Source organism: Choloepus didactylus, chromosome 7 (genome assembly GCF_015220235.1).
Source record: "Choloepus didactylus isolate mChoDid1 chromosome 7, mChoDid1.pri, whole genome shotgun sequence".
Lineage (NCBI taxonomy): Eukaryota > Metazoa > Chordata > Mammalia > Pilosa > Megalonychidae > Choloepus > Choloepus didactylus.
Window position 1 is genome coordinate 19,541,338 of NC_051313.1, and position 15,247 is coordinate 19,556,584.

At 43.0% G+C, this 15,247-nt stretch overlaps 1 protein-coding gene across 6 annotated transcripts in view; it reads left to right on the forward strand.

The window, feature by feature from the left end:
* The first annotated feature begins 2,698 nt into the window (after positions 1–2,698).
* Positions 2,699–15,247, forward strand: part of PTPRK (protein tyrosine phosphatase receptor type K) — a 604,460-nt gene continuing 591,911 nt past the window's right edge. For 4 of the 6 annotated variants that reach the window (XM_037844175.1, XM_037844169.1, XM_037844171.1 and 1 more), the window contains exon 1: positions 2,702–3,041. In XM_037844175.1, coding sequence (XP_037700103.1) covers positions 2,945–3,041 — 97 coding nt within the window. In that variant the 5' untranslated portion in view covers positions 2,702–2,944. Of the gene's footprint in view, positions 3,042–15,247 lie in introns of all 6 variants that reach the window. The other 2 variants (XM_037844170.1, XM_037844174.1) reach the window with 1 other exon arrangement.

Consider the following 15,247-nt stretch of genomic DNA (forward strand, 5'->3'; position numbering starts at 1 on the left):
CGGGGGTTATAGAAGTGCGCATACAAAAGGACGAAGAGAGCGTGGGGGAAGGGAGGAGTTCCTACTGGATGAAGAGAGTGTGGGGGAAGGGAGGAGCGGCTTCGGAGCAGTGAACCTCCCACGGCTCCAGAAGCGGCGAAGGAGAGGCGGCCCTACCTTGCAGGCGAGGAAACGGGAAGCTGGAGAGGCGTCCGGGCGAGCGGGCGACCTGCCAAACTGTTGTGTGGAGACGTTTCCTCACACGGGGCACCAGTTGCGGTCGCGGTTACTGCTTCTAGGGGGAGAGGCGGCCGGTAGCTGAGCCCTCAGCTCTCGGGGCTGCTTAAGGGGTACCGGCGGCGGGGGCTCTTTCCCGGAGGCAAGGGCGAGGCGGAGGACGTGGCCGGGGTCCTCAGCGGGAGGCGTGCAAGGTATGGAGGGCGGCGATAGGGACAAGACACTCTTCATCCAGTAGGAGTATGCGCCAAAGAGATTTATTCAGGGGTGATTACAGGTTATATAGGCTGGTAAGAAGGGCAGGGCTGGAAAGGAGGTGAAGCAGCCTTAAATGGCAATACTGAAGGGATAGGGGCTAGGATTGGTTCTGAGAGAACGCCGGAGCCGTTGCAGCGGGGCGGGGGTTGTTCTGGCCACGGTGCATGCGTGCTGGCGGTGGCAGGAGTGGCCTTGGCACCAGGGAGTGAGTGGGTAAGATAAGGAAGTGGGGAAAGGGCAGTTGGGAGAAAGGCGGTTTCCTCCGGCAAGCCTCCCCTGCCAGTGGCATTTTGGGTGAGGAAAAGGGAGCTGCCTTGACCTCGCTCCCCAGGCTCGGGGGGGCTGCAGAGGGCACTCACGCCCGTACCTACTACCCTCCCCAGGGGGTGATCAGGTCCCCTGGCCCAGGCCTGGCAAGTCGAGGTACAAGCTCAGACACCCGCATCAAGTCATATACTTCCTTTGTCTTTTTTAAGGAGCAGAAGAACAGAAGAATTTGTATATGGATGGTAGGTTGTTTGTTTTCCTTGGGTAAATTGCTTCTAAATTTTACCAAGTTCTGCTAAATTCTGCAAAAGGAAAATGTATGCCCTTCAGGTTTTTGTTACCTGGGTTCTAGGAGAGTGCCTCAATCAAAGAAATAGAAACGGTGATGATGTGCTAACAGATATAGGTTAATGAATTAAAAACAAAATGAAACAAAAAACAAAAACGACATTGCACCCTGAGGAAAAATGAACTGAACTATGCTGAACTGAACTGTCAAGTTCAGGGCTAGTCGGTATGCTAATGAGCCAGCTATAAGACTGAATTCAGTTTAATCAAGTGTTATTCTTACCAAATTTTTAAAAAGTCTTTTCCCTCTTAATTATACACACACACACTATATATATATACATACACATATATATACATATATATACACACACATATATAGTTTGCATGTGTGTGTGTGTATATACACACGTGTATGTTTATTTTCAGGTTCTGTTATAAACATGGTCATGAATAGCATATATGTAATTTGAAAAAAAGAACACTATGTGGCTTGGTAAATTATGTCAATGTTATATTAAATTGAATTCACACAGTCTTGATTCACCAAGGCTAAAGATAAGATGTCTGAGTAACTGACAGCTGTCAATCAACAAAACATTTTGCTCTAGGAATAGGATACATGAGATCAGAATTCTGAATAAAATTGTTATAATGTTTATTGAATTGTGATCATGCCTATTTTATCTGATAATTTACAAAAAAGAATAAAGTATGCACTATATAGTCTCATCACAGAAGCAAGTGAAGATGGCATATGGTGAAACCACTTCAAGCTGCCGAACAAGTAGCAAACTGTAAAATACTTTTCTGTCATAATATAGCATTATTCTCCTTGCAGATGAATCATTCGTTGCTGTTTTCATTGTCGGTGTAAATTCCTTTTGTTAAATACTTAGGGCTTAAAGAGCTATTATATATTATATTCATATTTGAAAAAGTTAATCTTTCCAACTCCACAGACCGATATTAAAGGGAAGGACAATAAGCCCTGATTCAGTTCTTAGGTGAAGGGAGGAGTGGAAAAAGGCTGAAAGGTTTCAGAAAGTTCAGTGAAGCAGGGAATGAATTCAAATATTCGGCAAATGACAAATAAACCAGAAAGGAGACAAGCCAGCTGTTCACACTGGAAAGTTACCGAACGTTTATTTTGGTTCAAGTTCTATTTATTATATGAATAAGGAATAATAAGTTTTCTGTGGGGGTGGGTTCTGACTCCCTATTTCATGAAGAAGGAAGTGTAAGTTTTCAATGGGGGTTGGGTGATTCCCTAGGGTGCGCCTACGCCCGCTTCTTTCCACCCGCCACCGCTCGGGTGGGATCCCGACCGTGGGGAAACAGCCCCAGGCCGCCTCTCCCTGGGCGGCGGGGGATTCTGCGCTTGTCTTCTGTGGCCTGGCCAAACCGGTCACCAAATTACCTCCCCTCTAACTCAGATTTCTGATGCCTCCCACTCGCTCCCGCGAGCGGCGGCGGGCGGCGAACAAAGGCGGCGGGCGCGGCGGCGAACAAAGGCGGCGGGCGCGCGGGGCTCGGGGCGCGCGTCCGGCTGGCGCGCATCTCTCCGGCAGGAGGCGGCGCGCCCGAGCTCGCATTCCTCCGAAGCGCCCCGAGCCCGCCGGGCGACGTCACCCCGGCTCCGCCCCCGTCCCTCCCTGAGCAAAGTAACTCTGGACGAACCCCAGCAGCCTCCACCGAGCATGGAGAGCTGCAGCCGCGGCCGACCGGCGACGCAGGCCCCGCTCTCGCCCCCGAGGTAGTTTGGCATCAGCGAAGGAAGGCAAAGTGCGGCAGGCTCCTGTCGCCTGCCCGCCCTCGGCCCGCGCGGCCCGGCCGCCACCCGCACTCGTGGATTTCGCTGCGATCCCCCCGGCAGCTCTTTGCAAAGCTGCTTGAAACTTCTCCCAAACTCGACATGGATACGGCGGCGGCGGTGCTGCCTGCTTTTGTGGCGCTTTGCCTCCTCTCCCCATGGCCTCTTCTGGCGTTTGCCCAAGGCCAGTTGTCCGCAGGTGAGTGACCGGGGTGGTGGTGGTGGGGGCGCGTCCGGAACCCCGACCAATGTCCCGGCTCGGGGATCGCGAGGGGTGAAGCCGGCTCCGTGCAACGGCCGGGGGCAGCGATTTGGGGAAAGCTTCTGCGGCCCGGGGGGTACAGGGTAGAGGGAGAGCTGTTCTCCGAGTTTGGTCCAGGTGGGATCCGGAGCACCGGGCTGAGCGCCACTTGGCGCAGGTAACTTTCAGCTCCGCGACCCATTGTTCCTCGTGAGGCTCGCCGGGGGCGCGGGCTGGCAGCGCTGTATGCCAGCGAGTGGAGACCGTGCTTTTCCCGGGAAACTGGTGGCCTCGGAGCCCAGCGCAGCCGGCTCTGGGTTTGTGGGGAAGAGAGAAAGAAAAAAAAAGTAGTTGCGACTCTGGAGACGGCTACTCTCTTGTTCGTGGTGCGGGATTGCTGCTGGTTCCCACTCGAGTGTTCAAAAAATTACCCGGGAAGCCATTGTCAGAAATGTGGACACTCGCAGGGACTGACCTCGGATTTTGTCCCAGGAATAACCTCCCCTGACTATTGTCTAACTACTTCCCCATCCCTCCCCCAGCCTCTTCTCCTCCTCCGACGCTGGGTTGCTTCTGGACTTGTCTGTGGGTTATGGCTTTGCCCGGAGCGTGTTCCGTGTGTGTGCTTGGCGGAGCCTGTACGGTATCTGGAAATGTGATTCGAAGGAACCGCGCCAAGGCGTCTGGGCGCCGGGTCGGGAAAGCTTGACCCGGGAGTGGAAGCCCGCTCACCCGGCAAGGCCACCGCGAAGTGGCCCGGGACTCCCGGAGCCGGCCTGGGGGCTGGGGGCTGCAAACGACTGCTGCCCGCCTGGAGAACCCAAAAGAAGGGATGTGGTGTGGTCTCGCGTAGGAACCCTTTGGGTTTAAGTTAAAGCCCTGCGAACCGCATCTCTCCCGTCGGTCCTGTGTTCCCTTCCAGCTTTGTTATCCTTCCCGTAGGCTGGCTGCTTCTTTCGTTCTCTCCTCTGGGGGCTCTGAAGTTTCACCAGGTGGACGCTGGGGAGCGGGTTCCCGGTGCTTGTCTGCCTCCCGCTGGTCCTGACAACTTTTCTGGCAACTCACCCAGCTCGGTGGTGGCTGAGCGCATCTGCTGCCTGGGTTCGCAGTGCAGATGGAGGCGCAGAAGTGGCGGAGGGTGGATGGAGAAGACCAGGAAAGCGACCGTCGCGCTCCTGGCTGAGGCCGTGGAGAAGGAACTTACTTTGTACTTCCCAATTTTCCTTGTTGTGGCTGCCCGGTTTCCTGCAAATAAACCCAAATTGTTGTTTTAGACCAACAGTTTCTTTTCCTTCCGCCCCCAACCTGCATCCCCCGTCGCCTTTGGAACTCTGTAAAAGGAGTTAGGTAAACAGATTCAGGTGGCCGCGTGTGTTGTGCTTTCAGGCAGTGATTATGAAATGCAGGGTGCCGAGGAAAGGCTATGTATTTAGGTGATGTATGCAGATGGCTACTGCTATATGCAATGAATGACCCAATGGCTTAATTTAATTCCCTCCGGATTGAACATTACTGCCTGCGTTTGACATATAATGCCCTTTAATGTTGGAACCGTGCTTGACATGTCATTACATGCAGGCGGGTTGGAGTGAGTATTGATTTCTGCACAGTGTTTGTCTCTGCACAGAGAGCCTTTGCTTTTGTAGTTTAATTGAAAGTTTGTACTCGACCAGTTGCATGATTAAACTTAGATGTATTCGAGAGTTGCAACTATTAGCTTCAACAGCTGATGGATATATTTTCAGCAGGAAAGAAATTCTTCCTTTTCTCTTTTCAGGTGTTATTTACTCCTTAATCAACAAGTAAATATAAAATTTCCTCCAGTAGAATGTGCAGATGAGCTTTTCCGATCACTGGAGTTCAGATATCTCTAATGAACAATTGTGTTCTTAGACTCCATTCTAAGTAATTAACTAAATATGCCTGGGTTTTCTTTAGTGACAAAAGCCTAACAGTAGACTTTATGTTATATTTAATTAAAAAAATGAGTAGTCCTAATAAATGCAATTCTCACTGGACTGTGTCTCAGATTTTGCCATTCAGGGTTTACATATATACCCAGAAATGAATGCCTTTTACTACCTGAGTTTAAAGTCAGATTGCAGATCTGCCCTTCTCCAGAAATTAAAAGTTTGCTTTGTAACCATTTCTCTTTTGTTGGCTGTCGAAAACTGTTTGGTATTCTACTGTTACCAAATCCTATGGCAATCAGGCTTGTTGAAAAGACATAGATTTAGAGACTGGAGGTGTATTCCTTGTTGCTGTTTTTCTTATATTGTTCTTTAGATGATGAGCTTTCATTTCTACTGAGAAATTTAAATAAACATGCTTTGAAAATCTAAAACAAATATATGTACAGAGTTTAGAAATATCCCATGAAATGTGTCTTGTAAGTCACACCCAGTAAGTTCAGTTTACCACTTTCAAAAATCCTCATGTGATTCCTCATGTGGTATGCTTCAGAAGCAAATTTTGAAAGACTGAGGATTATTGGATTTTTGAGATGTCCTATCCTATCCTGTGTTACTTGAAACAAATTTAAGAGTATTTTCATCATTCTGCTTTTTTCCCTTAGCTTGTGGAGTTAAAATATGAAAAGGTTGCCTGAGCTTCTTTCAAGCCAGAACTTTCTATAAATCTCAACTTATGTTTATATTCTTTCCGTTTAATCTCCCACTTAAAATGACACATGTTATATCTAGGGACACTGACACATAGAAACACAAAGATGTGCTAAGGTTTATTCAGTGGGTTTTGTAGCTATCCTTTCTTGCTATTTAGCATAGCTGGGAAGTATCATAGTGTTAGAAAGTTTTCTGCACTAGGATTCAGATGACTGACAAAACCAGTCACCAATGAAGGGACTAGGAAACTCAACTTTCTCATCTGTAAAGCAGGGATAGTAATATCTGTCCCAGCCTTTCCACATGGCCATTATGAGGATCAAATGAAGGAATTTATGAGAACAGGCCCTGTAAACTGTAGAGTTTTATGCAGCTCTCTGGGGTGTAATCATTCTACTTGAAGGTAGCTGAAGTGCCTTAGCTTTAGCTCTTTACTGCACCCTCCCTGGTGAGTGAGTACAGGCGGTTCAGGTTGGCTTTTTTGTTTGTTTTATTTTTCCACTTGGTCACACATTCTTTTTAATCATTATTAAATATAAGTGCCCTGAATTGGCCAGATTGTAATTTTATCAGTACAGTGTGGGGAGCTATCCTCTTTATTTTTTAAATTACTCATCTTGTGTGAATCATGACCTACGTCTGCTCCAGGTGGTATTGAAGATGCATTGAAAAGCAGTGAGAGGGTCCCTGTGAACATTCCCAATATTTTAACTAGAGAAGCAATATGTTTGTAGTCAATTTCTTGGGCTGTTTGTTCAACTGTTGGTTCAGCTTTTTCATCTCAGTGTGGAGAAAATTGTGCAGTTTTTTAGATGCAGTCTTGTCAGTGACCTAGAGAGGGACTATTGTCTCTTTAGTGTGATGTGAGCCTTGAAATGCAGCTCAAAATCCTCCTGTCATGGATAGAGTTCCTGGCATGTCACACTGTAATTGTGCACTCACTGGGATCTTTTAGGTCCTTGGAGCTCATCTAAATAGTGCCACTTTACACATGGCTGCCTTGCTGCCTCTGTGTGCACATTAATTTCTCTTATACTTATTTCCTATGAGGAAAATACATTGGAGCCAGATTGCTTTAGAGTTTGCCTTTTAGTTTTCTGGTTTTGATTGGCCAGTATCCCTCAGTTCCTTGATTCATTAAAACCCCAAATTTCTAATCACTAGTAATGTTATGTAACTGGAGATTTCCCAGAACTGGTTTTTCTCTCCCTAGTCCCCTTACATGTGACTCTGTTGATTTTCCTGGCTTGTGAGATGTCGTCTTGTGTCTGGCCTACCCAGACGGGAAGAGGCAGGTCTGGCTGATATTTGGGCTTTGGTGTTTGTGCTGCTGACAGCTTTTCTCTTTGTGTTCATAAATGTAAATTTGAAAAATAAATCAACCCCTCTGCCACTCCACCCCTCTCCCACACTCCCTCCTACTCCTCTCTAACAACAACAAAGCCCTGTACACATATACACAAAATGACAGCCTTTTTCCTTTCACCAAATATCTTTTGGTGCAGGACACGTTCTCAAAAAAAGAAAATGTGATGCAACTGGTACCCAGTGCTAATGCCAGTCCTCCCGCCAAATCTCATATTTCTGACAATGATGGTTTTAACATGTTTTTTTATGGCCTTTCAACATATAGTTAATTCGTATGAGATGATCCCATCCAGAGAAACTGTGCTGTTGCCTAGTAAGACTCTTGAGGACCAGTGACCTAGGCCTGCTCTAGGTTGTGTTGAAGATGCACAGTGTAAAACTTGTTAAATATGGAGCTGCTGGCCAGAGGCATGGCAACCCTCTTCACGCTGTTCCCATTTCCCCTACTTGCTCTTCAGGGAGAGCAGGGACAGAAATGCTGGAAGATTTAGAGCAGGAAACATCAAGAGAGTTTACAGATTGTTCTAAAAGACAAAACAAAAACACTTGAATTCTGGTGTGTGTGTGTGTGTTTGTGTGTGTGTGTGTGTGTTTGATCTTTTACTTAATTTTCTGAAGAGGAAAAAAAATCCGATTTTGACTTGTTTATTGGTATCAGCCTTCGCCTTTGTCCAAACACATCCATTACTTATTCTGTGGATTTAAAAATTTCCCTCTGTGTTTTCTTCCCAGACTTTACCCTTTGATCACATCTCTCGTCTGTTTCCTTTATCAAATGGCGTTACTCTTTGCCTAAAAAAGGTTGTAATTGTTTTTGAACATGACTTGTTTTTCATCAAAACTCACACTTTGTCAGAGTTACTGAATAATGGTACTCTATCAATTTATTATATTCTTAGAATGGTATTTGACAACAAAACAAGTGGAGAAGACATCATTCAGACTAATTTTCTTTTTAATTAAAAGCAAAAAAAAATCCCACAAATTTTCATATCCATTAAATAATCTTTTAATGTCACCAAATGTTTGTTTGTGCTTATATACCTCCGAATGGATGAGCCTTTAAGTTCCTTTTTGTAAATCATGCTGAAAAATTTGAGTGCTGCAGTACCTGATTTTTTTTAGATAACTGAGATAACTTACATACAGTATACTTTGGAAAACTTCAAAAAATTTTTCAGTGTTCAAATATTTGACATTTTTGTGAACTCTAGAGGTTGATATTACAGAAACTTCACATCCATCTCAGTGGAGATGTGTTTTATGACATATATTCTTAAAGCAACATAAAACCTAAAGAAACACAGAAGATTTTATTAGTTCCATGAAGATTATGTTGTGGAAGGTATGTTTATTTTCCTTTTGTATTCTTGACCAGAATTAAGGGAATTATTTTGATTTGTAGTTAATATTTTAGTAATAAAAACCGTCTGAGGTTTTTCAGATTGCTGAGATTCTGGAAAACCAGTGGGCCTGGGATGTAAGGATCACCATGAGGCTGTTGTGGTACTTTGCCGTTTTCCCACATGTTGATAATTCATGAAAACCACAAGTGATGTATTTGGTCACTTACAATTGTTGTAGAAGCAAATTGAATAGTCCTGAATGCAATAATCCATGTTTCCATTATATCTAATTCTAGAGCTCTGTTAATAAAAATGAATCGGACAGTGCTGAATTCCTCTACAGGTGTCATTCTAGGAGCTCAGGTGGAAAAAATCCAAATAAAATATTGTCTGGTTGAGTTATTGTTTGCCTTTTGTTGAGGAAGCCGATGGATGTAAATGTGCATGTATATGTACGTGCATAGGTATACAGATATGTGTATATATGTATTGGTACAGTAACTGAACTAAATCCAAAGTATTAAGATTAGAAAGAAGGGTAGCTAGTGATGTGATCAAACCCCTCTCATATGTTCTTGGGAAAGACTATTGAAAATGAATAATTATTTCCTCTGTTTCATGGATGGAGAAAGTGAGATGGAAAATAAATGACATATATGTATATACTGCATTTTATTTTACTATATAATACCATACTTTCACTGAGAAAATAGGTCTTCCTCTAGATGGGGGTCTATTTATACAGAGCTTCCCAATACAACCTGCTGCTTAACTAGCTGCAAATAGGCCAGTTCCCCAAACCCTGCCCAAGGCAGCAGCTGTCCAGCCACAGAAATTCCCCGAATCTTTGTTGGGCCGTGGGGGTGACCGAGTGGTTGCTTAAGTGACAGGATGGCTAAATCTCCTTGACATGATTCGTCTTAGAGATGTGATTTGTCCTAGATCATTCGGCATTTTTAAGAGAGAAGCCTTTCAAGGGTCCTTACTGCCCACCCAGGGGTTAACAGCGGATTTGCTTCATGGTCATAACATTCCCCAATTGCTTGGTGCCCTAGGAATTTGCTACTTAAATTGTGAACCATGGACCAGCAGCATCAGCATCACCTGGGAACTTGTTGAAAATGGCAGTCTGTCAGGTCCTACCCCACAGACCTATTGAATCAATCTGCATTTTAATAATAACCCCAGGTGATTTGCTTGAACCATTTAATTTTGACAAACACTGCTCTAGGACAAAGAATGCTCATGAAAAGATTTGCCACATGTACTTTACTGCAGAATTGTGAGAGAATTGTGAAAGTAGAATTACAGCATGGAACAGATTTCCCTGGAAATATATTTATTTTCAGTATTTACTTGATTATAGTTTAACAGCCCAGACACATCAAAAGAACAATGCCGTACAGTTTTTTTTTTTTTTTTTTTAAGAAACACTTGGACACTTTTGAAAGAAATATTTTCATAATAGGGATACAAATTAGGCTAAATAGTGTTCATTATAAATGTTTTTGTGTAAGAACATTTAAAAGTAAACATCCTGTCTAAGGAACCAAGCATGATATGCAAATCATTTTTACTTAGCCTAATATTATGTTGATACAGGAAATAGTATTCCCTCTGACATTACTAGCGGCAGTTCTTGCTTCATAATTCCCTTTTTCTTCTAAATGTAATTTAAGGATCTTTGTAATAAGGAGCTCATTTATAGGACAGTCAGATTTAATGAATGGGAGTTAGTAGGTAGAATGCATTAAATATCACTAGTGTTCTTTTTACTATCTTTTGTGCTTAGATTTAAGAACAGATTCTTGTCAGTTTTCTCAAGAGAAAAATTATGATGTAATAGACAGTGTACACTATTCATGTCAAAACACAATTTTACTTGCGTTTTATAGCTTGCTTTAGCATTCTTTTAGAAAATGAATTTTCCCAGAAGACCTAATTGCCTTCTTATTAATGAGCCTGTAAGTGTTTTTTGTTATCCATTTTCTATTCTAAATGTATCTACTTTGGCTGGCATTTCAACAGTGAAGTCTCTGATTAAATCACGATGGCTGTATTTGTTTTTACCACTCACTAGTGATTTAGAAAGCACTGCAAAAATGACATGGTTATGGCAGAGACTATTGAAAAATAAGAATTATAAATTAATATTAACCTATAGTAGCTGGTCATATTGTGATATTGGGATCTGGAGTTTGGGGTGTTATAAAGCAGATTTCTCTATATTCTTCATACTATAAAGTTTGCTTAACCTGTATTGTCTGAAGTGCAAAAAATACCATTGAATTAAATGACTACAAATCATTATGATTTCCATGCTTACATATTTTAGCCACTGGTGTTTAAAGAAAGAGGTTTAATTGGAGAAAAATCAATGTTGAAAGAGAACTTAGAGATGAAGAAACTCTAAAAGATACTTTCCTACATCTTCAAGAGCTTGAATCTTAAGGTTCTGACTTGTTACTTTTTGTAATTTTACTCCAAATCTTAGAGCTAGCCTTTTGTACCAGTTCTACTTTTATTCTTGTCAGCATTAATAAGGTTAGTTCATTTGTTCCTTCACATATTGGTTGGAAAGGAGAGATTTTCCCAATGCTATTGCAAAAATAACAATAGAAGCTCCATTTCCCGAGTGCCTGGCACTTGCCAGGGCCTCTGTGATCAGTGTTTACATATCTTTAAATCCTCACAATAATCATTTAATATTGGAGTCACCTCCATTTTACTGAGTTTAGAGAGACTAGTAACTTGCTCAGGGCGACAGTGTGAGGAAATAGTAGAGCTGAGCTTCCGTATTGAATGTATACACATTTTGGTTGCACATTGGCAGACAATACAACCCAGACTGGTTACAACAAAAGGGAATGCATTGTCTCTCGTGACTAATAATTCAGGTGGAGCTAGATTTAGGAGCTCCCATAATGCTATCGGGCTGCAATCTCTCTGCTCTGTCCACTTGGCTCTGGAAGGCTCCAGAAGCTTTGTTCTTATGCTCTGTATAGAGGTGAGGTGGCTGCAGTACCTCCCATCCAACAGTCCATTGGGAAAATGCAAACTTATGTGCTGGTCACAGCTGAAAAGGGCCACTGATTCACTTGACTGGATCCAGGTTGGTCACGTCTAGCCCCTGAATCAAAGGCTTTGAATGAGGGGAAGTGATTGCACTGATTGGCTTAGACCAGGGTTCTGGATTCAGCCTTAGTTCCCCCACCCTGGCCATCTGGACTGAGAAGGACTGTGGATCCCCAGATCAACAGTTGTTAAAACATGGGGAATGGGCTCTGGAAAGGCAACCAAATCACAGTGTGGTTGCTCATAGAAAGAATGAGTAGTAAAAGCAGGGAAAGAGTGGGGGAATGCCTGTGTGTTTATTCGTAATCCTTCTGAGGGAAAAGAAAGGAGGTGGGGGAAAAGGCTGTTGGATCAAATGGATCGTGGTTCTGGATCATTAGGTCATCGGGAAATCACTAAGGCCCTCGGGAAGACGAGGAGGGTTAGGCCTTAGACTCTGGGGAGAATGGGGTGGAGGAAGGAGGAGAAGAGAGAGGCAATTTGCGTCTGCCAGCTTTGTGTGTATTACAGATCAGCTGTTCATAATTTAGCGGGTGTCTCTTTTTTGGCTTTTCCATTAAGACCTACTTTAAAGCATGAATTTCGTTATTTTCATTATATATTCTCATTGTCTGCCTCAGTACTGAATAAGTCCAAGATTAAAAATTCACATCATTTTAAGAGCTAAATGGGACCTTGGAAATTGCTGGCCCCTTCATTTTGTAGAATAAGAAATGGAGGCTCAGAATGGAGATATGACATGTAAAAGGCATACAGCTTGGAAGAACTTGAGCCCAAATGCAGGATTTTATTTTATAGGTTAGTGTTATTATTACATATACATTCTTTTACTTAATTAAAATTTATATAGATAATTCTTTTTAAAGATTTCCTTTAATTATTTTAGTTTGTTTTCTGAATTTCTTGAACAGAATGTTGCAAAATACAAATCTGACTTGATGATTGCCTTGATTAGAATAGTAATTGAAATGTAAGATGATAATAAATAACATGATCTGTGAATGAAAGAGACCTTCTTAGGCAGCTCCTTGGCTTTCAGGTATCCTGACGGGATTTATACACATATACACACACTTGGAGGTGTTTGCATATGTACATTTGTTTATTTTTATTAGAAGGCAAGAGATAAATTTAGTTGTGGTGACTGATGCAGATTGACAAAGAGAAATGAAACCTAATAACTTTATTTTTTGGTAACTAATTTTGAGAAACCCAAGAGGTGAAAGTGAATCTGTTTATAATTTTGCTCTTCTCACTGCTGCTGCTTAACTGTATATTGCATGTCTGAGCATCAAGGGATATTTGAAGGAATTGTTATGAGAAATATCTTGGGGTGCTGAATAATGAGTAAAGTGTAAGAAATAGCAGCTCTTTTTCCAGCCTCCTCCTCTGACAGTGAGAGACTTACTGAGCCTCTGGTAGACCCAAACCTGTGCTAAGGACCTAGAGATGGGTGTGACTTGAGGATCAGGAGCTCAGGCGTGGCTGGGCCAGTTTAGAGCAGAATGTAGGCCCCAGGCACCTCTGTAGTCTTATGAGGGGCCCTTTTATGACCAGAGCACTTGGCTTGGTCCTGAGGGGTGAGGACAGTGGTTATAGGGGAAGGCTTATCAGCTGCGATAACTGCAACTCCCGAATGATGACATTTGTAATAACCTGCCTAACAACCTGGCTGGTTGAACCAGAATGCTCTCTAGTTTTGACCCATTATTGCCCTTTTATCTAAACTCACATTTATATAGTTTGGGAGAAGAGGCAGTGAAGAGGTGGGCAAGCACCTTGCTTCAGAAAGAGAGCAAGAGGCTGTTTCTGTGGACAGAGCCCTGGGCTTGCCATAGAAGGAACAGCTGTATTCCCGTCTTAGCCCTCTTCCTTGCTCTGAGGTTTGGGGGTGCAATTCTGTCCTGCCTGGTCCTTCATTTCCTTGTCTTTATAATTGGGATATTACAATGAAGAATGATTTTAATGTCTTCTCTAGCCACTCAGTGGGACACTTCTAAAGATAAAAGTGATGTATGTGAATATAAAGATATATTAAAATACTTTCATAGCCGTAAAATACCATAAAATGTATATGGTTTTTGTTAGGAATATAAACTTCAATAATAAAGAAATTCTCATTGTTGAAGGCACAAAAAGTATAATGGCTGTAAACTGGATTGAAAACAATAGATGCTTCATATATTTGCATATCTAAGTTATATATTTTGGGAAAAGTGATTGTATATAGAAGTATACACTTTTTTCCTTTTGGATGTATTTGTGAAGATGGAGAATGCTCTGGCTAAGTGCTGGTGTTCCTGGTTGGTGAGAACATGATTCGGCTGAGGTTGTATCCCTTTATTTTCCAGCTCCACCTTTTTTGAGCATCTAAATGTGGCGAGCACTTTGCTACGTCCCGGGGATGCTGGCTGGTAAGCCAGCATGATCCCTGAGTTTGGGAAGCAAATGTTACTTTTTTTACTTTTAAGGAGCAGTCACCTTTGCATAGCTCTACTGATCATTGATTCCCAGGCTATATGTAACTGACCATACCCCTGTGGCTTGGCAAGCCTCAAAGCTCAGTCTGTCTTTCAAAGTTTGATGGTCCACTTCTGAATTTGCCTGGTAGAATTCCAGTGCATCAGCAGTGTTTCCATAACCTGGAGTCCTTCAGGCAAAATAGTAGAAGGTGACCAAAAAAAGAATTATGGAAAAATTGCCCCTATGATAGTAAAATTCCACCAAGTGGAATTTCCCCGAAGTTGAGTAATCTGAAACATAAACAGTCAGGCAGAGGAGAGAGTATGTTGGTTTTCTGGAAGCTTGCAGTCACTTAGTCTCCCTCTGGAAGCACGATCAGGAAGAATGGTGAGCAAGCTCGTATACTACAGTGTATGTAAAGATGCAGGTCTGTCCTGAACTTTCGTAGGGTTGTTTGGCTCAAGATCCATATTTGCTGGGACCTAGAGCTGCTTATCGGCTGCCCCTGTTGCCTGGACCCTATTCAGGCTTTTCTCTGCAGCTGCCGTGGGGTTGCCTGTTGCCCCAAGTTGTGGACAGCCAGGAGGGAGGGAGTACAGGGGCAGCAGAGCAGTGTGACAGTTAAGGATGAGGTGGCTGGGAACATCCCCAAACTTCCCCTGTACCCTGCCGAGCAAATTCAGTACTTGACGCTTTGGACATTCATTTGGAAGGATATTCACATTTAAATACACCCATTGCCCCAACAGGAAATGGAGATTTCAAACTTCTGTTCATATTCAAAGAGGCGCGCATGACCAGCAGTGTGTGGATTAAGAGGTTATTATGGAGATGTGTAAATTTTCTTCAAGTAAAATCTAAAATTCCTAAATTATTCAGGCCCAGGCTTCAAAAATAGACATTTAGAAGATGATTTCATTTTAGTTGGGCTACTAAAATTCTGAGTCCATTTTATATTGATGCAAAATACTCCCAGACGCCATTCTCTGTGGAGAGGGTATGTAGCATGATGTTTAAGAGTACAGAGTTTGGTTTGGCAAGTCTCAGAGCTCAGTCTGTCTTTCACAATTTGCTGGTCCACTTCTGAATTTGCCTGGTATAATTCCAGTGCATCTGCAGTGTTTCTATAACACTTGAGTTTGATTGCTTGAATGTGGCTATTGTTTCCATCATCTTCTCGCTATGACCCTACCACTTTCCTTCACTTTCCACATCTGTAAAATGGGATAATAAAAGTACCTATCCCAGATGTTTGTTGTGAGAAATGTTGAGTTAACGTGCTTAAAAG